Source organism: Lepidochelys kempii, chromosome 23 (assembly GCF_965140285.1).
Source record: "Lepidochelys kempii isolate rLepKem1 chromosome 23, rLepKem1.hap1, whole genome shotgun sequence".
In the NCBI taxonomy this organism is placed as follows: Eukaryota; Metazoa; Chordata; order Testudines; family Cheloniidae; genus Lepidochelys; species Lepidochelys kempii.
Genome location: NC_136402.1, coordinates 16,627,573 through 16,648,672, shown reverse-complemented (window position 1 = coordinate 16,648,672; position 21,100 = coordinate 16,627,573). Strand labels below are relative to the sequence as shown.

At 71.7% G+C, this 21,100-nt stretch overlaps 2 protein-coding genes across 2 annotated transcripts; one reads left to right on the top strand and one right to left on the bottom strand.

Moving 5' to 3' along the window:
• CPT1C (carnitine palmitoyltransferase 1C) lies at positions 1-13,844 on the top strand. The gene is given in 20 exon segments (XM_078850071.1): positions 1-182; positions 975-1,137; positions 1,954-2,093; positions 4,129-4,142; positions 4,145-4,299; positions 4,747-4,848; positions 5,223-5,360; positions 5,526-5,603; positions 6,470-6,577; positions 6,801-6,885; positions 7,542-7,737; positions 9,233-9,421; positions 9,841-9,946; positions 10,114-10,230; positions 10,474-10,638; positions 12,121-12,255; positions 12,663-12,815; positions 13,138-13,251; positions 13,502-13,594; positions 13,691-13,844. Coding segments are annotated over 19 exon segments (2,307 nt in total). The 5' UTR covers positions 1-182; positions 975-996; the 3' UTR covers positions 13,769-13,844.
• Positions 13,845-14,521: 677 nt separating this feature from the next.
• TSKS (testis specific serine kinase substrate) lies at positions 14,522-20,890 on the bottom strand. Its single transcript, XM_073321832.1, has 11 exons — positions 20,727-20,890; positions 20,397-20,610; positions 19,518-19,613; positions 19,207-19,290; positions 19,048-19,131; positions 18,471-18,658; positions 17,959-18,054; positions 17,629-17,778; positions 15,981-16,116; positions 15,596-15,720; positions 14,522-14,663 (listed from the first exon to the last, which is right to left on the bottom strand). Exons 1-11 carry the CDS (start codon positions 20,888-20,890, stop codon positions 14,549-14,551), a joined length of 1,452 nt encoding a protein of 483 aa, XP_073177933.1. The 3' UTR covers positions 14,522-14,548.
• Positions 20,891-21,100: the final 210 nt, after the last annotated feature.

Here is a 21,100-nt window from a genome sequence, read left to right as displayed (position 1 = left end):
AGACGGGATCTCTTCCTTCCTCCCCCTCCCTGGGGGTCTGAGATGTCTCCAGCTCCCCCCCCCCACCCCACATGCTGGGGTGCTGGATTGTGACCTCAGCAGCGCATCAGGGGTGAGGTCATCGCGGAGCCGGGGCTGGCCTGGCTGGTGCTGGCAGGTCTGGGCCTCTTGGCAGTGCCCAGGTACGGCAGGTACCCACGATACCCCGCCGGCTGTGCCCCTGGGTAGGGGAAGGGGCCCCTCTCTCCCCCCCCAACCTGTTGGGGTCACTGTCCCAGGCCAGGAGCTCTCCCCGTGGTGCTGGGGCCAAAGGGCTAACAGGGGATACTTGGGGGGCAGAGGGCGTTCGGTCCTGGGGCTGGCACCGGGTCCCCGGCCAGAGGGAGGTTGGCCTATTGCGTGGGTGGGGCGGTTTGAGAAGAGCCGTGAGGCCGAGGAAAGGGGCAGAAAACCTGCCCCAGAGCGAGTGCTGCCGGGAGCCCCAGCTCAGCCGCTCCCCATGGGGCAGTGGGGGGGGGCCTGAGCCCAGCAGTAGGTCCCAACGTGGGGGGGGGGACACACAGACAAATCTGCACCATGGGGGGCTGGCAGCCCGGTTGGGCTGGTTTTGCCCAGGAGGGGAATGACCCCAGGGACAAGTCCCCGGGGGAGGGGGGAGCAGTGGGTGTGGGGGCTGGGAATTCAGAGGCCCCTCTTGGGGGGGCCACGGGGGCTGGATGTTCACGGACCCCTTTGGGGCGGGTGCTGGGGCTCGGTATCCGGGGACCCCTCTGGGGTGAGGCGTGGGGGGGCTGGGAATCTGGGGTTCTCCCCAGAGCCTGAGGGGGTTTGGTCTCCTGGCTCCCAGCCCCCCCATATCCCTGGACCCCCCCCTTTTAGCACTGGGGTGGGACCCAGGCGTCCTGGCTGTGTTTCGGGGGGGGACAGACGCAGCATGTCAATGCCCCCCCCCGGCCCGTCTCTCTCTGCCCCAGCACCTGCTAGCGCCCCCCAGCGATGGCGGAGGCTCACCAGGCCGTGGCGTTCCAGTTCACGGTCTCGCCCGAGGGGGTCGACCTGCGGCTCAGCCATGTGGCCCTGAAGCAGGTCTACCTGGCCGGCCTGCGCTCCTGGAAGAAGAAAATCACCCGGCTACGGGTATGGGGGGGACCCCCTGGGGCTGGGGAGGAGCTGTGGGATCTGACTGTGTGCAGGGGTGGGGGGGAGCTGAGGGGTCAGACTGAGGAGCAAGGGGCTGGGAGGTATCCAAGGGGTGAGACTGGGGCAGGGATTGCGGGCTGGGGGGGGTGAGGAGTCAGGCTGGGGGGCAGGGATCTGGGGGCTAGAGGAGGAGCCGTGGGGTCAGACCGAGCAGCAGGGATCTGGGGTTGGGGGGGGAGCTGTGGGGTCAGACCGAGCAGCAGGGATCTGGGGGCTGGGTGGGGGAGCCGTGGGGTCAGACCAAGCAGCAGGGATCTGGGGCTAGAGGAGGAGCCGTGGGGTCAGACCGAGGAACAGGGATCTGGGGGCTGGGTGGGGGGAGCCATGGGGTCCGACTGAGGAGCAGGGATCTGGGGGCTGGGGGGGGAGCTGGGGGGTCAGACCGAGGAGCAGGGATCTGGGGGGAGCTGGGGGGTCAGATTGAGGAGCAGGGATCTGGGGGCTGGGTGGGTGGAGCCGTCGGGTCCGACTGAGGAGCGGGGAGCTGGGGGGCTGGGGGGGGAGCTGGGGGATCAGACCAAGGAGCAGGGATCTGGGGGCTGGGGGGTCGGAGCCGTCGGGTCCGACTGAGGAGCGGGGAGCTGGGGGGGGAGCTGGGGGGTCAGATCGAGGAGCAGGGATCTGGGGGGCTGGGTGGGTGGAGCCGTCGGGTCCGACTGAGGAGCAGGGATCTGGGGGCTGGGGGGCGGAGCTGGGTTCCGGCCTGGCCCCATGCAGCCCCCACACCCCGCTGACCCCCTTCTCCCCCCACAGAACAGCCTGCTGACGGGCGTTTTCCCCGCCAGCCCAGCCAGCTGGCTGGTCATGCGCACGGCCATCCTGGCCAGCCAGGCCTCCCGCCTCGACCCCTCCATGGGGCTCATCGGCAAGATCAAGGAGCACCTTCCCGCCAGGTTGGGGGACAGTGGGGCTGGGCTGGGGGCCATGGGGGGCTGGGCCAGGAAGGTGTATGGGGCTGAGGGAAGGGGGCTGGGATGGGGGGCACAGGCATGGGTGTGTGCATGGGGGGGGTCAGTGTAGGGGGCACAGGGCCAGGGAAACATAGCGGTGGAGGGGGCAGGGCTGGGAGTTCAGGGGGCATTGGGGAGGTCATGAGGTGCGGGACCAGGGAGGTGTGTGGGGCTGGGGGCTCAGAGGGGCAGGGCCAGGGAGGTGTGTGGGGCTGGGGGAGGGGGCCAGGGTTCGGGGTTTGGGTGGCATGGGGGGCAGGGTTGGAGATGTGGGGGGAAGGGGCCAGGGCTGGGAGGTGCATGGGGGACAGAGCCAGGGAGGTGTGTGGGGCTAGGAGAAGGAGGCTGGGCTGGGGGCACGGGGGAGGGCATGGGGGGGCAGCGGCAGGGCCAGGGAGGTGTGTGGGGCTGGGGGAGGGGGGCAGGGCTTGGGGCTCGGGGGGCACTGGAGAGGGCATGGGGGGGCAGGGCCAGGGCCAGGGAGGTGTGTGGGGTGGGGGAGGGTTCCGGGTTTGGGGGGCATGGGGGAGGGCATGGGGGACTGGGCCAGGAAGGTGTGTGGGGCTGGGAGAAGGAAGCTGGGCTGGGGGCACAGGGGAGGGCATGGGGAGGCAGCAGCAGGGCCAGGGAGGTGTGTGGGGCTGGGGAGGGGGCAGGGCTTGGGGCTCGGGGGGCACTGGGGAGGGCATGGGGGGGCAGGGGCAGGGGCAGGGCCAGGGAGGTGTGTGGGGTTGGGGGGAGGGGTCCAGGTTTGGGGGGCACGGGGGAGGGCATGGGGGACGGGGCCAGGAAGGTGTGTGGGGCTGGGAGAAGTAAGCTGGGCTGAGGGCATGGGGGGGGGGGCAGCGGCAGGGCCAGGGAGGTGTGTGGGGCTGGAGAAGGAGGCAGGACTGGGCGTGCAGGGGGCACGGAGGAGGGCCTGGGGGGGCAGGGCCAGGGAGGTGTGTGGGGCTGGAGGCTCGGGGGGCACTGGGGAGGGCATGGGGGGAACAAGGCCAGTGTGGTGTGTGGGGCTGGGAGAAGGAGGCAGGGCTCGGGGGGCACTGGGGAGGGCATGGGGGAACAGGGCCAGTGTGGTGTGTGGGGCTGGGAGAAGGAGGCAGGGCTGGGCGTGCAGGGGGCACGGGGGAGGGCCTGGGGGGGCAGGGCCAGGGAGGTGTGTGGGGGGCTGGAGGCTCGGGGGGCACTGGGAGGGCATGGGGGGGCAGGGCCAGGGTGGTGTGTGGGCTGGGAGAAGGAGGCAGGGCTCGGGGGGCACTGGGGAGGCCTGGGGGGGCAGGGCCAGGGTGGTGTGTGGGGCTGGGAGAAGGAGGCAGGGCTCGGGGGGCACTGGGGAGGGCATGGGGGGAGACAAGGCCAGTGTGGTGTGTGGGGCTGGGAGAAGGAGGCAGGGCTCGGGGGGCACTGGGAGGGCATGGGGGGGCAGGGCCAGGGTGGTGTGTGGGGCTGGGAGAAGGAGGCAGGGCTCGGGGGGCACTGGGGAGGGCCTGGGGGGGCAGGGCCAGGGTGGTGTGTGGGGCTGGGAGAAGGAGGCAGGGGCTCGGGGGCACTGGGAGGGCCTGGGGGGGCAGGGCCAGGGTGGTGTGTGGGGCTGGGAGAAGGAGGCAGGGCTCGGGGGCACTGGGGAGGGCCTGGGGGGGCAGGGCCAGGGTGGTGTGTGGGGCTGGGAGAAGGAGGCAGGCTCGGGGGCACTGGGAGGGCCTGGGGGGCAGGCCAGGGTGGTGTGTGGGGCTGGAGAGGAGGCAGGCTCGGGGGGCACTGGGAGGGCCTGGGGGGGCAGGGCCAGGGTGGTGTGTGGGGCTGGGAGAAGGAGGCAGGGCTCGGGGGGCACTGGGGAGGGCCTGGGGGGGGGCAGGGCCAGGGTGGTGTGTGGGGCTGGGGGCTCGGGGAGCACTGGGCGGCCCCAGGAGGGGCGGCGGGGGGTGTCCCTGGGGAGGGGGTCGGGCCGCCCCCCGCTGACCCCCCTGCCCCCCCGCAGCGCCTACCTGTCGGAGCCGCCCGGGCGGGGCTGGGGGCTCTGGCCTTCGCCACCCTGCTCTGGCTGGGGCTGGTGGTGACCATGCGGGGCGCCCTGCGGGCCCTGCTCTGCTACCACGGCTGGATGGACAGAGCACGGCCACACCTCGCTCGCCACACCAAGTTCTGGCTGGTACGGGCCGGGGGGCCCCGGGGCCATGTGGGGGGCCGGTATGTCCGGGGCTGGCGCCTTCTGGGGACCCCATGGGCGGAGGCTCGTACGGGCCATGGGGCCCCATGGGGGGTGGTACGTCCTGGGGCTCCGGGGGTGGAGGGGGCTGGTCCCTTCCGGGTGGGCCCGTGGGGGGCTGGGGGGGCTATGGAGGGAGGCTGCGGTGGGCCACAGGGGGTGCCCCCATGCCACTGTGGCTCAGGCCTGGCATGTACCACGGTCTGGGGGGGGGGCGGGGAGGTAGGATGGGGGCTGAAGCTGTCCGGGGGGGCACGGACCGAGCTGGGCGGGGTGCTGGGGGGCTGGAGGGGAAGCCCGAGGAAGCCTGGGTGTGTCCTTGGCAGGCTGTGGGGGGAGGATGGGGCCGGTTGGGGGGCTCACTGCTTGGCCCCCCGTCTCCGCCCGCAGGCGCTGGTGAAGATCTTTGCCGGCCGTAGGCCCATGCTGTACAGCTACCAGGCGTCCCTGCCACGCCTGCCCGTGCCCCCCATCAGGGACACCGTGCAGCGGGTGAGCAACTCGGGGGGGCGGGTTCTGGGGGCCGGGGTGGGGAGAGAGTTTGGGGAAGGGGGGGGTCTGGGTCCTCGGACTCTGAGATAGCGCGTGGAGCTGGTGGCTGGGGGGAATCCTGGGGAGGAGGTCTGGGCCACCCTGGGGGCTGGAGGGAGGGGAAGTTGGGGGGGGTGTCCTGGAAGGAGGGGTTATGGGGGGGTGTTGGGGAACTGGGGGGAGGGTCCTGGGAAGGGGGGTTTCTGAGTCCTGGGGACTGGAGCGGAGGGGGAGTCCGGGGGGGGCACATGGTGGGATGCTGGTGGGGGGCTAGGGGCAGTTGAGCTGACACACCCCGGCTTGGGGGGGGTCTTCCCCCGGCTCTGCCCCCCCAGTACCTGGAGTCCGTGCGCCCCCTGCTGTCGGACCCGCGCTTCCAGCGTGCGGCCGCCCTGGCCCGGGACTTCGAGCGCTCGCTGGGCCCCCGTCTGCAGTGGTATCTGACCCTCAAGTCCTGGTGGGCCACCAACTACGTGAGTGAACCGGCCCCGGGGGGCTTGTGCTGGGCTGGGCTGGGGGGGGCTCAGAAGGGGGGCGCTGTGCTGCACGGGGGTTGGGGGCTTGGGGGGGGGCGTCGTGCTGCAAGAGGAGAGCGGGGGGGGGTGTCTGACTCCCTTTACCCTGCCCCCCCCCCGCAGGTGAGTGACTGGTGGGAAGAATATGTTTACCTGCGGGGACGGGGCCCCCTGATGGTGAACAGCAATTACTATGCCATGGTAAGTCCTTTCTGGGGGGGCGTGTGGGGTCCCCCCTTCCTGTACCCTGCTCTGGGCCCATATGGGGGGCGTGTGGGGTCTCCCCTTCCTGTACCCTGCTCTGGGCCCATATGGGGGGCGTGTGGGGTCCCCCCTTCCTGTACCCTGCTCTGGGCCCATATGGGGGGCGTGTGGGGTCCCCCCTTCCTGTACCCTGCTCTGGGCCCATATGGGGGGCGTGTGGGGTCCCCCCACCCTGTACCCCGCTCTGGGCCCATATGGGGGGCGTGTGGGGTCCCCCCTTCCTGTACCCTGCTCTGGGCCCATATGGGGGGCGTGTGGGGTCCCCCCTTCCTGTACCCTGCTCTGGGCCCATATGGGGGGCGTGTGGGGTCTCCCCTTCCTGTACCCTGCTCTGGGCCCATATGGGGGACGTGTGGGGTCCCCCCTTCCTGTACCCTGCTCTGGGCCCATATGGGGGGCGTGTGGGGTCCCCCCTTCCTGTACCCTGCTCTGGGCCCATATGGGGGGCAGATGGGGGTCCCCCCACCCTGTACCCTGCTCTGCGCCCATATGGGGGGCATGTGGGGTCCCCCCGCCCTGTACCCGGCTCTGGGCCCATATGGGGGGCGTGTGGGGTCTCCCCTTCCTGTACCCTGCTCTAGGCCCATATGGGGGGCAGATGGGGGTCCCCCCACCCTGTACCCCGCTCTGGGCCCATATGGGGGGCAGATGGGGGTCCCCCACCCTGTACCCCACTCTGGGCCCATATGGGGGGCATGTGGGGTCCCCCCGCCCTGTACCCGGCTCTGGGCCCATATGGGGGCAGATGGGGGTCCCCCATGTATCGCTCAGTCCCTAACCCCCTTCTCCCCCCCCACCCCCAGGATTTCCTGTACGTCACCCCGACCCCCATGCAGGCAGCCCGGGCGGGGAACGTGGTCCATGCCCTTCTCCTCTATCGCCGTCTGCTGAACCGGGAGGAGATCAAACCGGTGAGGGGGGGGTCGGGGGGGGCATCTGGTCGGGGGGGGTGGTTGGGGGGGCAGAGGGGGGCGGGGTCTCGGCAGGGAGGGAGCCTCAGCAGGGGGTTGTGCCGTGAAGGGGCTGGGGTGTCTAGGGGACAGGGACGGGACTCCCCTCGGCATGGGGCTGCATTACGGGGGGGCAGGGGGCTGGCGTGTCTCTGGGGTGATTGACTCCCCCCGCCCTCCCCAGCTGATGATCCAGGGCACCTTGCCCATGTGCTCTGCGCAGTACGAACGCATGTTCAACACCACCCGTGTCCCTGGAGTGGAGGCAGGTAGGGACCCTCTCTGCCCCCCACCCGGTGAGGGGGGGTCACCTCCCACTGAACCCCTGGGACGAAAACTTTGCCGCAGACTAAATACCCCAAAGATAGCAAGTACACCCCCCCTTACAGCTGGGGGTGCTTGGTCTGGGGTGACCCCCAGAGCCCCAGAGAGAGGTGGGGGGGCTCAAAGTGGGGTGACCCCCAGGGATGGGCAGAGGAGACCCAGTGGGAGGGGGCCCAGTGAGGGGGCTCTGAGTGGGGTGACCCCCAGAGAGGGGCTGAGTGGACCCAGTGAGGGGGCTCCGAGTGGGGTGACCCCCAGAGAGGGGCTGAGTGGACCCAGTGAGGGGGCTCCGAGTGGGGTGACCCCCAGTGAGGGGCTGAGTGGACCCAGTGAGGGGGCTCCGAGTGGGGTGACCCCCAGAGAGGGGCTGAGTGGACCCAGTGATGGGGCTCTGAGTGGGGTGACCCCCAGAGAGGGGCTGAAGGGACCCAGTGAGGGGGCTCCGAGTGGGGTGACCCCCAGAGAGGGGCTGAAGGGACCCAGTGGGAGGGGGCTCAGAGTGGGGGTGGGGGCCCACAGGAGGGGAGCGGTTGGTGCCAGGTGTTTGGCTTGGCAGGGGGACGTCCAAGGGGCACCCCCCCACCCCCCTGCTCCCCCCCAGATTTGCTGCAGCATCGGCAGGACAGCCGGCACGTGGCTGTCTTCCACGCCGGCCGGTTCTTCCGCGTGGGGCTGTACCACGGGGGGCGGCTGCTGGGCCCCCGCGAGCTGCAGGCCCAGTTCCAGCGGATCCTCGACGACCCCACGCCCCCCGCGCCCGGCGAGGAGACCCTGGCCGCCCTGACCGCCGGGCCCCGGTGAGAGCGGGGGGCAGGACGGGACCTAGGGGGATGGGAACTGGGGAGGGGGGACAATGGGCGGGGTGGGAACTGGGGGAAGGAGGGCAGTGGGTGGGACGGGACCTAGGGGGATGGGAACCAGGGGTGGCAGGGCGGGACGGGACTTAGGGGGATGAGAACCGCGGGGGGGAAGCAGTGGGCGGGACAGGAGTTAGGGGGATGAGAACCGCGGGGGGGGGAGCAGTGGGCGGGATGGGAGTTAGGGGGATGAGAACCGCGGGGGGGGGAGCAGTGGGCAGGACGGGACCTAGGGGGATGAGAACCGCGGGGGGGGGAGCAGTGGGCGGGATGGGAGTTAGGGGGATGAGAACCGCGGGGCGGGGGGGAGCAGTGGGTGGGACGGGACCTAGGGGGATGAGAACCGCGGGGGGGGGAAGCAGTGGGCGGGACAGGAGTTAGGGGGGATAAGAACCGCGGGGGGGGGAGCAGTGGGCAGGACGGGACCTAGGGGGATGAGAACCGCGGGGGGGGGGAGCAGTGGGCGGGATGGGAGTTAGGGGGATGAGAACCGCGGGGCGGGGGGGAGCAGTGGGCGGGACGGGACCTAGGGGGATGAGAACCGCGGGGGGGGGAGCAGTGGGCGGGACAGGAGTTAGGGGGATGAGAACCGCGGGGGGGGAGCAGTGGGCGGGACAGGAGTTAGGGGGATGAGAACCGTGGGGGGGGAGCAGTGGGCGGGACAGGAGTTAGGGGGATGAGAACCGCGGGGGGGGAGCAGTGGGCGGGACAGGAGTTAGGGGGATGAGAACCGCGGGGGGGGAGCAGTGGGCGGGACAGGAGTTAGGGGGATGAGAACCGTGGGGGGGGAGCAGTGGGCAGGACGGAACCTAGGGGGATGGGAACCGCGGGGGGGGAGGAATGGGCGGGACGGGACCTAGGGGGATGGGAACTGCGGGGGGGGGGAGCAGTGGACGGGACTTAGGGGGATGGGAACCGCGGGGGGGGAGCAATGGGCGGGATGGGAGTTAGGGGGATGAGAACCGTGGGGGGGGCAGCAGTGGGCAGGACGGGACCTAGGGGGATGAGAACCGCGGGGGGGGGAGCAGTGGGCGGGACAGGAGTTAGGGGGATGAGAACCGTGGGGGGGGGAGCAGTGGGCAGGACGGAACCTAGGGGGATGAGAACCGCGGGGGGGGAGCAGTGGGCGGGACGGGAGTTAGGGGGATGGGAACTGCGGGGGGGGGAGCAGTGGGCGGGACGGGACTTAGGGGGATGGGAACCGCGGGGGGGGGAGCAATGGGCGGAATGGGAGTTAGGGGGATTGGAAGCGGGGGGGGAGGAGTGGGTGGGACGGGAGTTGGGAGGGGTTGAGGGACGGGAGACACGTGGGGGGGGACGCAGGAGCCAGGTGCTGGGGGAAGGGTGATTGGGAGCTGGGGGGAGGGGGGATATGGGCACCCAGTGGGGCAGGGGAGGGGGGAGGAGGTGCTGACCCCCCCGTACCCCCCCACAGGGAGCCGTGGGCCCGAGCCCGCCGGTCGTACTTCGGGTCGGGCCGGAACCAGGAGTCGCTCCGGGCGGTGGAGCAAGCTGCCTTTTTCCTCACGCTGGACACCACCGAGCAGGGGCTGCTGGGCCCCGAGCCGGGCCGGGCGCTGGACCAGTACGCCAAGGCCCTGCTGCACGGGCAATGCCACGACAGGTGGGGGACCCCGGCCCCCCGAAGGCCCCCCCGAGCCCCCAGCACCCCCCTGACCCGCTCCCTGACCCCCCAACTCCCCCCCGACCCGCTCCGCCAAGGCCCTGCTGCACGGGCAATGCCACGACAGGTGGGGGACCCCTGCCCCCCTGACTCCCCCCAACTCCCTCCCTGAGCCCCCCAACTCTTCCCCCGGACCCGTGATGCGAAGGCCTTGCTGCGTCTGACTGGCCCCCCAACTCTCCCCTACCCGCTCCCCCTGACGACCCCCCTCCACCCCGCCAGCCTCCTCCCTGGCTGCTCCCATGAGATTCTCCCCTCCCCAGGCCCACCCTGCAGTGCCCCTACCCTTTCCCCCGCCCCCCTCCTTCCTTGGGCCCCGGCCACAGGCCCCCTCTCACCGCGCGGCTGCCCCCTTGCAGGTGGTTCGATAAATCCTTCACCGTGATCATCTTCCGCAACGGCAAGATAGGGCTGAACGCGGAGCACTCCTGGGCCGACGCCCCCATCATGGGCCACCTCTGGGAGGTACGCCCGGACGCCTGGGTTCCTTCTCCCAGAGCTGGGGGGGGGTGACCTGGGAGCCCGGACGCTTGGGTTCCCTCCCAGCTCCAAGGATGGGGGCGGGGGGGGGCGCGGCTGGGAGCCCGGACACCTGGGTTCTTAACTGCCTGTGTCTCCCCCGTCCCCCACAGTACACGCTGGCCACGGACATCTTCCAGCTGGGTTACAGCGCGGACGGTCACTGCAAGGGGGAGCTGGACCCCGACATCCCCCCGCCCCAGAAGCTGCAGTGGGAGATCCCTGGGGAGGTGAGCCGGGGGTGGGGCCTGGGCAGAGGAGGGGCTGAGGGTGGGGTGGGGTGTGGGGGGCTGGTCCCAATAGGGGGATGGAGCCAAAGGAAGGTGGGGGCGGGGCCTGAGGTGGGGGTGGAGCCAAGGAAAGGTGGGGGCGGGGCCTGAGGTGGGGGTGGAGCCAAGGGAAGGTGGGGGCGGGGCCTGGCACGAGCCAGAGGGGGGAGGTCTGTGGTCTGACCCCCCCCGCCCCCCTCCCAGTGCCAGCGGGTGATCCAGGACTCCCTGCGGGTGGCTCAGGCCCTGGCCGACGACGTCGATTTCCACACGTTCGCCTTCAAGGACTTCGGCAAGGGGCTGATCAAGAAATGCCGCACCAGCCCCGACAGCTTCATCCAGCTCGCCCTGCAGCTGGCGCACTTCCGGGTACGGCCCCGCCCCACGGCCAGCCCCACGGCCTGCCCCAGCCCCGCCAGCTTCATCCAGCTCGCCCTGCCGCTGGCGCCCTTTGGGGTACGGCCCCACCCCACGGCCAGCCCCACGGCCTGCCCCAGCCCCGACAGCTTCATCCAGCTCGCCCTGCAGCTGGCGCACTTCCGGGTACGGCCCCGCCCCACGGCCAGCCCCACGGCCTGCCCCAGCCCCGACAGCTTCATCCAGCTCGCCCTGCCGCTGGCGCCCTTTGGGGTACGGCCCCACCCCACGGCCAGCCCCACGGCCTGCCCCAGCCCCGACAGCTTCATCCAGCTCGCCCTGCAGCTAGCGCACTTCCGGGTACGGCCCCGCCCCACGGCCAGCCCCACGGCCTGCCCCAGCCCCGACAGCTTCATCCAGCTCGCCCTGCCGCTGGCGCCCTTTGGGGTACGGCCCCACCCCACGGCCAGCCCCACGGCCTGCCCCAGCCCCGACAGCTTCATCCAGCTCGCCCTGCAGCTGGCGCACTTCCGGGTACGGCCCCGCCCCACGGCCAGCCCCAGCCCCGACAGCTTCATCCAGCTCGCCCTGCAGCTGGCGCACTTCCGGGTACGGCCCCGCCCCACGGCCAGCCCCACGGCCTGCCCCAGCCCCGACAGCTTCATCCAGCTCGCCCTGCCGCTGGCGCCCTTTGGGGTACGGCCCCACCCCACGGCCAGCCCCACGGCCTGCCCCAGCCCCGACAGCTTCATCCAGCTCGCCCTGCAGCTGGCGCACTTCCGGGTACGGCCCCGCCCCACGGCCAGCCCCACGGCCTGCCCCAGCCCCGACAGCTTCATCCAGCTCGCCCTGCCGCTGGCGCCCTTTGGGGTACGGCCCCACCCCACGGCCAGCCCCACGGCCTGCCCCAGCCCCGACAGCTTCATCCAGCTCGCCCTGCAGCTGGCGCACTTCCGGGTACGGCCCCGCCCCACGGCCAGCCCCAGCCCCGACAGCTTCATCCAGCTCGCCCTGCAGCTGGCGCACTTCCGGGTACGGCCCCGCCCCACGGCCTGCCCCAGCCCCGACAGCTTCATCCAGCTCGCCCTGCCGCTGGCGCACTTCCGGGTACGGCCCCGCCCCACGGCCAGCCCCACGGCCTGCCCCAGCCCCGACAGCTTCATCCAGCTCGCCCTGCCGCTGGCGCCCTTCGGGGTACGGCCCCGCCCCACGGCCAGCCCCACGGCCTGCCCCAGCCCCGACAGCTTCATCCAGCTCGCCCTGCCGCTGGCGCCCTTCGGGGTACTGCCACGCCCCACGGCCTGCCCCACAGTTGGCCCCCGCCCTATGACCTGCCCCAGAGCCATCCCTGACAGCTTCATCCAGCTCACCCTCCAGCTGGCGCACTACCAGGTACAGCCCCAGCCCCACGGCCTGACCTGCCCCCCACCCCAGCGGGGCCACGTCCCGGCGCCGGGCGAGGGGGCCCCGTCTAAGCCTCCTCCTTCCCCGCAGGACAAAGGGAAGTTCTGCCTGACCTACGAGGCCGCCATGACGCGGCTCTTCCGCGAGGGGCGCACGGAGACCGTCCGCTCCTGCTCCATCGAGTCCTGCAACTTCGTCCGCGCCATGATGGATGCTGCCCAGAGCGTGAGTCGGGGCCGGGGCAGGGGAGCTGGGGCCTTCCACATCAGGGGACCGGCCCGCAAAAGCGGGACGGAGGCTGTGGGGAGGGGTGAAGGGGGTCTGGATGAGCTTCCCCGTCTGGATGAGCTGGGGCCCCACTGCCCCTGGGCCAACTTCCGGGGGGTTCCCGCCGGCGGGAGACGCGGGTGTTGGAGCAGGGCGTCTCTCTGGGCCACCGTCCCGTTTGTTGGTGGCCTCCAGGGCCCGCCAACGCCGCGGGGGCAGAACCGCTCACACTTCCTTCCCCGGTACGTCCCCGGGCCTCTGCCCGGCCAGCGCTTTGCCTCCAAAGTCCTCGGCTTGCCCCCCAGCCTTGTGCCGGCTGCCTTGGTCCCTCTCCTCTCACTCCCATGTCCGTCCGTTCCCCCCAGACCTCCCAGCGCCTGGCCCTGTTCCGTGTGGCAGCCACCAAGCACCAGACCCTGTACCGCCGGGCCATGATGGGTGCGGGCATCGACCGACACCTCTTTTGCCTCTACGTGGTCTCCAAGTACCTGGGTGTGGACTCCCCTTTCCTCAGGGAGGTAAGTGGGGGGAGGGGGCAGGGCTTGGGGGGCACGGGGGTGGGGCTTGAAGAGGGGCCAGGGTAATTTCCAGGAGGGGGCTGTCTCGGGGCAGAACTCGGAGACCAAGGAGGTGGGGCAATCTCAGGGAGGGGTGGGGCTTGGGGACCAAGGAGGTGGGGCTTGGGGGACCAGGGAGGCGGAGCTTGGGAGGGGTGGACCTTGCGTGGGGGGGGGGCTTTGGGGGCAGGGCAATCGCAGGAAGGGGGCGAGGTGGGGGGAAGGGGATCAGGGCTAGGCCCCCCTGACCCTCCGCGCCCCCGTCCCCGGCCTTGCCTGGCAGGTGCTGTCGGAGCCATGGGGCCTCTCCACCAGTCAGACCCCCATCCAGCAGTTCGAGCTCTTCGACCTCAAGAAACATCCTGATTACATCTCCTGTGGGGGCGGCTTCGGGCCGGTGAGTGCCGGACGCCTGGGTTCTATCCCGGCTCGGGGAAGGGGAGTGGGGGCGGCTTCGGGCCGGTGAGTGCCGGACGCCTGGGTTCTATCCCGGCTCAGGGAAGGGGAGTGGGGGGCTACAGGCTGGAGCAGGGGGCCCGGGAGCCAGGACTCCTGGGTTCTCTCCTGGCTCTGGGTGGGGAGTGGGGTCTAGTGGTTGGGGCCGGGGGGCCTGGGACCCAGGACTCCTGGGTTCTCTGCCCCCCCAGGTGGACGATAACGGCTACGGGGTGTCGTACATCATCATTGGCGAAGACCTGATCACATTCCACGTCTCCTGCAAGTTCTCCAGCCCCGAGACGGTGAGTGGAGCCTGCCCCCCTCCCTCCCTAACCCCCCCCCATGGCAATAACCTCGCCCCCCCCCCCCCAGCTAACCGGTCCTGTCTTCTCCACCAGGACGCTCACCGCTTCGGGGCCAACATCCGGACGGCTCTGCTCGACCTCCGGGCTCTCTTCAACCTGCCCACCAAGTAGCCTGAAGATGCGCTGCGGGGGGGGGAATGGCTGGTTTTCCCCCCTGCCAATAAAGCGATGGGGCATGGAGACCCTGCTAGGGCATGGGCTGTGTTTGTATTCAGAAACCCCCCACTAGTGCGTCTGATGGTGGGAGGGAGTGCAGGAGTGGGCGGCTGGGGTGACTGCCGGGGGCAGGATTTGGCCCGGGGGGTGTTTCCCCGTCCTGGTGCTGGCTGGTACAGTTGTGTGGGGGTGCTGCTCGGGATGGGTGCAAAGCCCCCAGCTCCTGCTGGCCCCCCATTCTACAGAGCCCCCCCCCACAGCTGAGACACTGATTGACACTTCACCTATCCTATGGGCCCCCAGGAAATGGGGGGAGACTTTGCCATACTCACCCCCCCCAATAAAACAAAATTGGGGTTTTCAGCTAAGGCTGCAGCCATTGAGGGGGTGTCTGTGGTAGGGCCCCCCCAGTTCTTGAGGCAGCTTCGTACTTGTTTGTGAAGGGGGACTCTGAGGGGGGCAGGGCCCACCCGGGGGCTGAGACTGGAGTCGCTGGCTGCAAATGCGGACAGGCAATAAAGATCCAACAACAACAAATGTGAGAGACCTGGGGAGGGGGACATCTAATGACCCCCCCCCACCATGACGGAGGAATCTGCCCTAGAGCAGCATCAATACCCTACAGCAGAGCCCTGGGTTGATGCCCCCCTGCCCCGAAGACCCACACATGCACACGGGGCCGGAGACGCGGGCCCAGGGCCAGGGCAGGCGCTTTATTGGTGGCTGCGGTGGGAGTCAGCGCTGCTGGGGTGGAGGCGGTGCTGGAGGCTGGGCCCCCCCGTCCTGGGCCAGCTGGGCCTGCAGGGAGCTGAGCCGGGCATGGAGGGGGTCCAGGCCGGGGGGCTTCTCCCTGCAGGGGGCAGAAGGAGACAGCATTTGACAAGGGGTCGCTCCTGCGTAGGAGAGAAGCTCCCTCCCGGCTCAGGTAAACTGAGTCAAAGTGGAGGACTGAAGGGTCGGTTAGCAGAAGAGTCACGCAGGGAACAAACCGGCAGAGGAAACACAAGGTGGAGAAATGCAAACTGATGCCCGCTGGAAAACAGAATCCCGCCCAGCCGTGCAAAACCCCGGGGGCTGCATGAGCTGCTCCCGCTCAAGGCGCAGCAGGGCCAAAAAAGCCAACCGAGCGCAGGGGTGGAGAATCTGACTCGGGCAGTATTATTCACCCCGTCACTGCACACAAGAAACCAGGGCCCCCCCCAGTGCAAGTGCCCGGTGGCAGGTTTAAAACAAACAGGTGGAGAGGTATTTCTTCGCCCAACACGTCCCTATTAACCTAGGGAACTCCCTGCCAGGGGAAATTGAGGCCAAAACGATAACTAGGTTCAGGAAAGAATGAGAGCGGGAGGGTGGGTCTGTCAATGGCTATTAGCCAGGATGGGCAGGGACGCAGCCCCATGCTCTGAGGTCCCCAAACCTCGGGAGCTGGGACCAGCTGCCGGGACTAATTGCGTTGGGGCCTGTTGGCAAACAGGACGCTGAGCAAGATGGATCATTGGTCTGACCTGGCTTTCCTCTCCCTCCGGCTTTTCCTCCCTCAGCTGCTGGTACCTGGCTTTCTTCTCCCCTGCCCCCCAACTCTACCAATACCCCTCAATCCTGACCCACAGCCCCTTGCTCTCCCAGCCCTGGGGTCACCCCATACATACAGAGGTGAGAGTGGCAGAGTGACCCCGGTTGCTCCATGTCCCGGGGAGCTCCTGTGGCCCTAGATTCCAGTGTCGGGTAGTTCCACTGGCCCTTCTGCCCCACTGCGGGGAGAGGGGGCTGCGCATTACTCACTGGGGGCTGAGCCGGACGCGCTCCACATAGGTCTTGGCTCTCAGGGCTTCATCCTGTGCCAGGCGTAAGTTGGAGCTCAGGGTCTCCGCTCGTGCGTGTGTGTCCAAGGCGGCCTCCTCCAGCTCCTGCCCGGGGGTGTGGGGGAAAGAGACCTCGTTACGTGGGGGAGAATGGAGGCCATGGGGGGAGCAGCGTGGGGGCAGTGGGAGGCCCCCAGTGTGGGACAGGGGAACTGGGTGGAGCAGGGGGGGCCTGGCTGGAGGACCCAGCCTGCGAGGGGTCTTGCAGCAGGGTGCCCCTCTCCTGCCATGGACTACTTAAGTGGGGGCTTGGGGCCGTGAGAGACACCCTGGATCCCCACATCCTCCTACCCCCAGCCCCATACCAGGATCTTGTTCTGCAGCCGCTGGCAGGCGGGGCAGGGGGCCGGGGGGAGCCCGCACTGCCTCAGTTCCTCCAGCAGGGGCGTCACCGCGCGCTCCACCATCTGCCCCAGGCTCTGGGCACTGATGCAGCCCTGGCTGGGGGACAGGGGGGAGACAGGTCACAGAAAGAGCACGGCGGCGCCCCTCGCTCCCGCCCCCGCCCCTCACTCCCTCCCCGCAGCCCCCCGCCAGCCCGGCCCCGCCGGCGCCCCTCGCTCCCGCCCCCGCCGGCGCCCCTCGCTCCCGCCCCGCAGCCCCCCGCCAGCCCGGCCCCGCCGGCGCCCCTCGCTCCCGCCGGCGCCCCTCGCTCCCGCCCCGCAGCCCCCCGCCAGCCCGGCCCCGCCGGCGCCCCTCGCTCCCGCCGGCGCCCCTCGCTCCCGCCCCGCAGCCCCCCGCCAGCCCGGCCCCGCCGGCGCCCCTCGCTCCCGCCCCCGCCGGCGCCCCTCGCTCCCGCCCCGCAGCCCCCCGCCAGCCCGGCCCCGCCGGCGCCCCTCGCTCCCGCCCCGCAGCCCCCCACCAGCCCGGCCCCGCCGGCGCCCCTTGCTCCCGCCGGCGCCCCTCGCTCCCGCCCCGCAGCCCCCCGCCAGCCCGGCCCCGCCGGCGCCCCTCGCTCCCGCCCCGCAGCCCCCCGCCAGCCCGGCCCCGCCGGCGCCCCTCGCTCCCGCCCCCGCCGGCGCCCCTCGCTCCCGCCCCGCAGCCCCCCGCCAGCCCGGCCCCGCCGGCGCCCCTCGCTCCCGCCCCGCAGCCCCCCGCCAGCCCGGCCCCGCCGGCGCCCCTCGCTCCCGCCGGCGCCCCTCGCTCCCGCCCCGCAGCCCCCCGCCAGCCCGGCCCCGCCGGCGCCCCTCGCTCCCGCCGGCGCCCCTCGCTCCCGCCCCGCAGCCCCCCGCCAGCCCGGCCCCGCCGGCACCCCTCGCTCCCGCCCCCGCCGGCGCCCCTCGCTCCCGCCCCGCAGCCCCCCGCCAGCACCCCTCGCTCCCGCCCCGCAGCCCCCCGCCAGCCCGCCCCCGCCGGCGCCCCTCGCTCCCGCCCCCGCCGGCGCCCCTCGCTCCCGCCCCGCAGCTCCCCGCCAGCACCCCTCGCTCCCGCCCCGCAGCCCCCCGCCAGCCCGGCCCCGCCGGCGCCCCTCGCTCCCCGCCCCCGCCGGCGCCCCTCGCTCCCGCCCCGCAGCCCCCCGCCAGCCCGGCCCCGCCGGCGCCCCTCGCTCCCGCCCCCGCCGGCGCCCCTCGCTCCCGCCCCGCAGCCCCCCGCCAGCCCGGCCCCGCCGGCGCCCCTCGCTCCCGCCCCGCAGCCCCCGGCCAGCCCGGCCCCGCCGGCGCCCCTCGCTCCCGCCCCGCAGCCCCCCGCCAGCCCGGCCCCGCCGGCGCCCCTCGCTCCTGCCCCCGCCGGCGCCCCTCGCTCCCGCCCCGCAGCCCCCCGCCAGCCCGGCCCCGCCGGCGCCCCTCGCTCCCGCCCCGCAGCCCCCCGCCAGCCCGGCCCCGCCGGCGCCCCTCGCTCCCGCCCCCGCCGGCGCCCCTCGCTCCCGCCCCGCAGCCCCCCGCCAGCCCGGCCCCGCCGGCGCCCCTCGCTCCCGCCCCGCAGCCCCCACTCCATTCCCCCAGCTGCTGGTACCTGGCAGAGCTGGTGGGGGGCCGGTCGGGCAGCTCCAGGGCCCTGAGGCTCCCCAGCTGACGGGCCACGTCCTCCAGCAGCGGCTTGACCTGCCGCAGCCCCTCGAGGTCGGCGCGGAGCTGGCTCAGGGCCTGGGCCGTGCAGTTCGCCCTGCCGGGAGGGGGATTGCCTGAGTCTGCCGCCAGCCTGAGCCCACTGTGGCCAGGGGGCGAGGGGAAGGGGAGGGTATGGAGCCGAGGGAGGTGCCCTGGGGTGTGGGAGGGGGCAAGGGGGGGTGCCCTGGGGGCAAGGAGGTGGGGGGGCAGTGCCCTGTGGGGGGGACCTACGTACGTGTTGAAGGCTTCGTCCAGCCGCCCCTGGAGCTCCTGGTGCCCCCGTTGCCACCGCACCCCAAGCCGCTCGATGGTCCGCAGCATGGCCCCCTGCCTGGGGAGAGGAGTCAGGGGGCTGGGCTGGCAGGGATCCCCCACAGCCGCCCGCCAGCCCCCTGCCTGGGGAGAGGGGTCGGGGGGCTGGGCTGGCAGGGATCCCCCACAGCCGCCCGCCAGCCCCCTGCCTGGGGAGAGGGGTCGGGGGGCTGGGCTGGCAGGGATCCCCCACAGCCGCCCGCTAGCCCCCTGCCTGGGGAGAGGGGTCGGGGGGCTGGGCTGGCAGGGCCCCCCCCCATAGCCGCCCGCCAGCCCCCTGCCTGGGAGGGGAATATAAGGAGGCCCCCAGCCCACAATCTGGTCCCCTCGCCCAATTCCCCCCCACCCTACATGACCCTGGCCTGACTCACCAGCCTCTCCCCCATAACCTAGGGCCCCTCCCACCCCCCATATCTGCCCCTCCCCTCACCTCACCTGGATTCCTCCAGCGCAGAGCCCGGCTCCCTGCCCTGCACCCCCTGCGGGCTGCCGATGGGATCTGTGGGGCTGCCCCCTGCCAGGTCCCGGCTGTGCTTGGAGATCTCCGTGGCCACGTGCTGCTCCGGTTCCTGCCCGCCGAGCTCCCCGCCCTGCGCCTGCTGCTGCAGCGTCCGCAGCTTCTCCTGGGGGCAGGGCTGTGAACTTCCCCGCAGCAGTGCCCCAGCTGGGGACCCCAGAGCTGCGAGCTTCCCCCAGCAGTGCCCCAGCCGGGGACCTGGCCCTGTGAGCTTCCCACAGCCATGCACCCTCCAGGGACCCTGGTGCTGCAAGCTTCCCCGCAGCAGTGCCCGAGCTGGGGACCCTGGTGCTGTGAACTTCCCCCCAGCAGTGTCCCTAGCCGGGGACCCCGGCGCTGCAAGCTTCCCCCGAGCAGTGCCCCAGCCAGGCAACTGCAAGCTTCCCCCCCAGCAGTGCCGCAGCCGGGGACCCTGGCGCTGCAAGCTTCCCCCCAGCAGTGCCCCAGCCCGCTGTGAGCTTCCCCCCAGCAGTGCCCACTCCCCCATGCTCTCACCTCCAGCAGGACGGAGCTTTTCTTGAGCGCATTGGTCTTGATCTCAGCGTCTTCCACCGACTGGCTGACCTTGCGGCAGCTCTCCTGCATTGCAGGGTGGGAAGGGGGTTAGCACCCTGGGGAGCTGGGTACCCCTCCCTGACGTGGGACCCCTCTCACCTGGAGCTGGGTGCAGTACTCCTCCAGGTCCTCGGCCTCCCTCCGCCGGCGCTCCAGGTTGTCACACAGCATCGAGCATTCGCTCTGGTGGGGGGGCAGAGTGGGGGGTGAGCGGGGGGAGGTGTCATGGCGGGGGGGGGGAGGGTCAGCACTGGGGGGGGAGGGTCCATTACCCCCCTGGCAGGGACCCTCTGACTTGGGGAGGGGGCACAACCTGGGCCTGGAATAAGGGGCCCTGGGGGGGAGGGCAGAGACGGTGAGGGTGGGGACCCCGGGGCGGGTGGACAGATCCGGGGCAGAGGGGCACAGACCTGGAGGCTCTGCACCCGCCGGTTGACCCGGGACGCCCGCTCCTTGAGGCTGGTGACGGAGTCCTTGGCGCGCACCAGACCGCTGTTCACCATGTCCTGCAGGGGGAGACGGTGAGGAGGGGAGTCGGGGGGGGGAGACCTGGCACAGACCCCCCCCAACCTGGGACCCCCGGCACAGAATTCCCCCCCTCCCACCGACCTGGGACCCAAGGAGCAAATTCTGCCATCCCCTGTATAGGGCAGGGTCGGGGACGGGGGGTGTCCTGCCAGGGTAGGTCCCTATGGGGGTGGGAGAGTTCCCAGGTAGGAGGGGGATCCATGTAGAGGTCAGTGTTAATTGGAAGGGGGGTGGAAGGGCCTGAGGGGAGGGGTTTCCTGATGGGGGAGGTCTTGGGGGGCTCTTTGCACATGGGGGGGTCAGTGTCCCCAGGCAGGGTTGGGGGGGTCTCACCAATGGGGTGGGGGGTTGGTGCCCCAGGAAGGGTCCCCGTGAAGTGGAGATGGGGGCCTCACCAGCGGGGTGGGGAGTTGGGGTCCCCAGGTGGGTCCCTAGGGGGTAGGGGTCTCACCAGCGGGATGCAGGGGGGGTGTCTTTGCACATGGGGGGGTCAGTGTCCCCAGGCAGGGTTGGGGGGTCTCACCAACGGGGTGGGGAGGTTGGTGCCCCAAGAAGGGTCCCCGTGAAGTGGAGATGGGGGCCTCACCAGCGGGGTGGGGAGTTGGGGTCCCCAGGCGGGTCCCTGGGGGGTGGGGGTCTCACCAGTGGGGTAGGGGGTCGGTATCCCCAGGCAGGTCCCTGGGGGGTGGGGGTCTCACCAGCGGGGTGCAGGGGGTCGGTGTCCCCAGGTGGGTCCCCGGCAGGGTGGGGAAGGGTCTCACCAGCGGGGTGGAGGGGTCGGTGTCGTCCTCAGACCAGGCGGGGTCCCCGGAGGGCAGGGGGGGGCTGAGGGGGGCGGCCCCCCGCCCGGCCCCGTCGTCCGTGGACTCGGAGTCGTCGCCCGTCAGGTTCAGCAGCGAGACGTTGGTGCAGGCTGAGGAGCGCTTTAAGTTCAGGCGGCCGGGGGGGGCCTCGCTGGCCGGGGGGGGCTCCACCCTGCGGGGTGGGGGGCAGAGGTCAGCCACACGGGCCCCTGAGCCCCCTTCTGCCCCCCCCAGCCAGTGCCACCCCCCCTCCACCCCCGGCCTCAGCCCCCCCCCCCCAGGCCTGACCCATGGAAGGACACGGCTTTCTTCTTCCTGGGGAAGGCCTTGGGGCTGGCTTTGCCCAGCAGGTCCCGGGTGCTCTGGGCTCGGGTCTCTGCCCCAGAGGGGGGGTCTCCAGCTTCGTTGATTTCCTTCGACTGCCAGATGGTTTTCACGACCACGTTGGCCATGGTCCGAACCAGGCCGGGCCCCCAGGGGCTCCACCGGCGAGGGCCGGGCCCTCGTGCCAGGGGCAGGCTGCTGGTGCCAGGGGGGTTCACTCGAGCCAGGGGCTGGAGCTCGGTACCGGCCCCTCGTGCGAAGGGCTCTCGCCGCGACTCCTCCCGGCCGCTCCCTGTGACCTCACAAGTGCCGCGTGCCATCGGCCCCCGCCCCCGCCA

Excerpts from the sequence above, each read along its gene's own strand:
- TSKS (XM_073321832.1), bottom strand. The coding sequence starts at position 20,890 with ATGGCCAACGTGGTCGTGAAAACCATCTGGCAGTCGAAGGAAATCAAC. Across the intron at positions 20,611-20,726 it reads AAAGCCGTGTCCTTCCATGG|GGTGGAGCCCCCCCCGGCCA; the intron begins GTCAGGCCTGGG and ends CCCACCCCGCAG. Across the intron at positions 14,664-15,595 it reads CGCGTCCGGCTCAGCCCCCA|GGAGAAGCCCCCCGGCCTGG; the intron begins GTGAGTAATGCG and ends TGCCCCCTGCAG.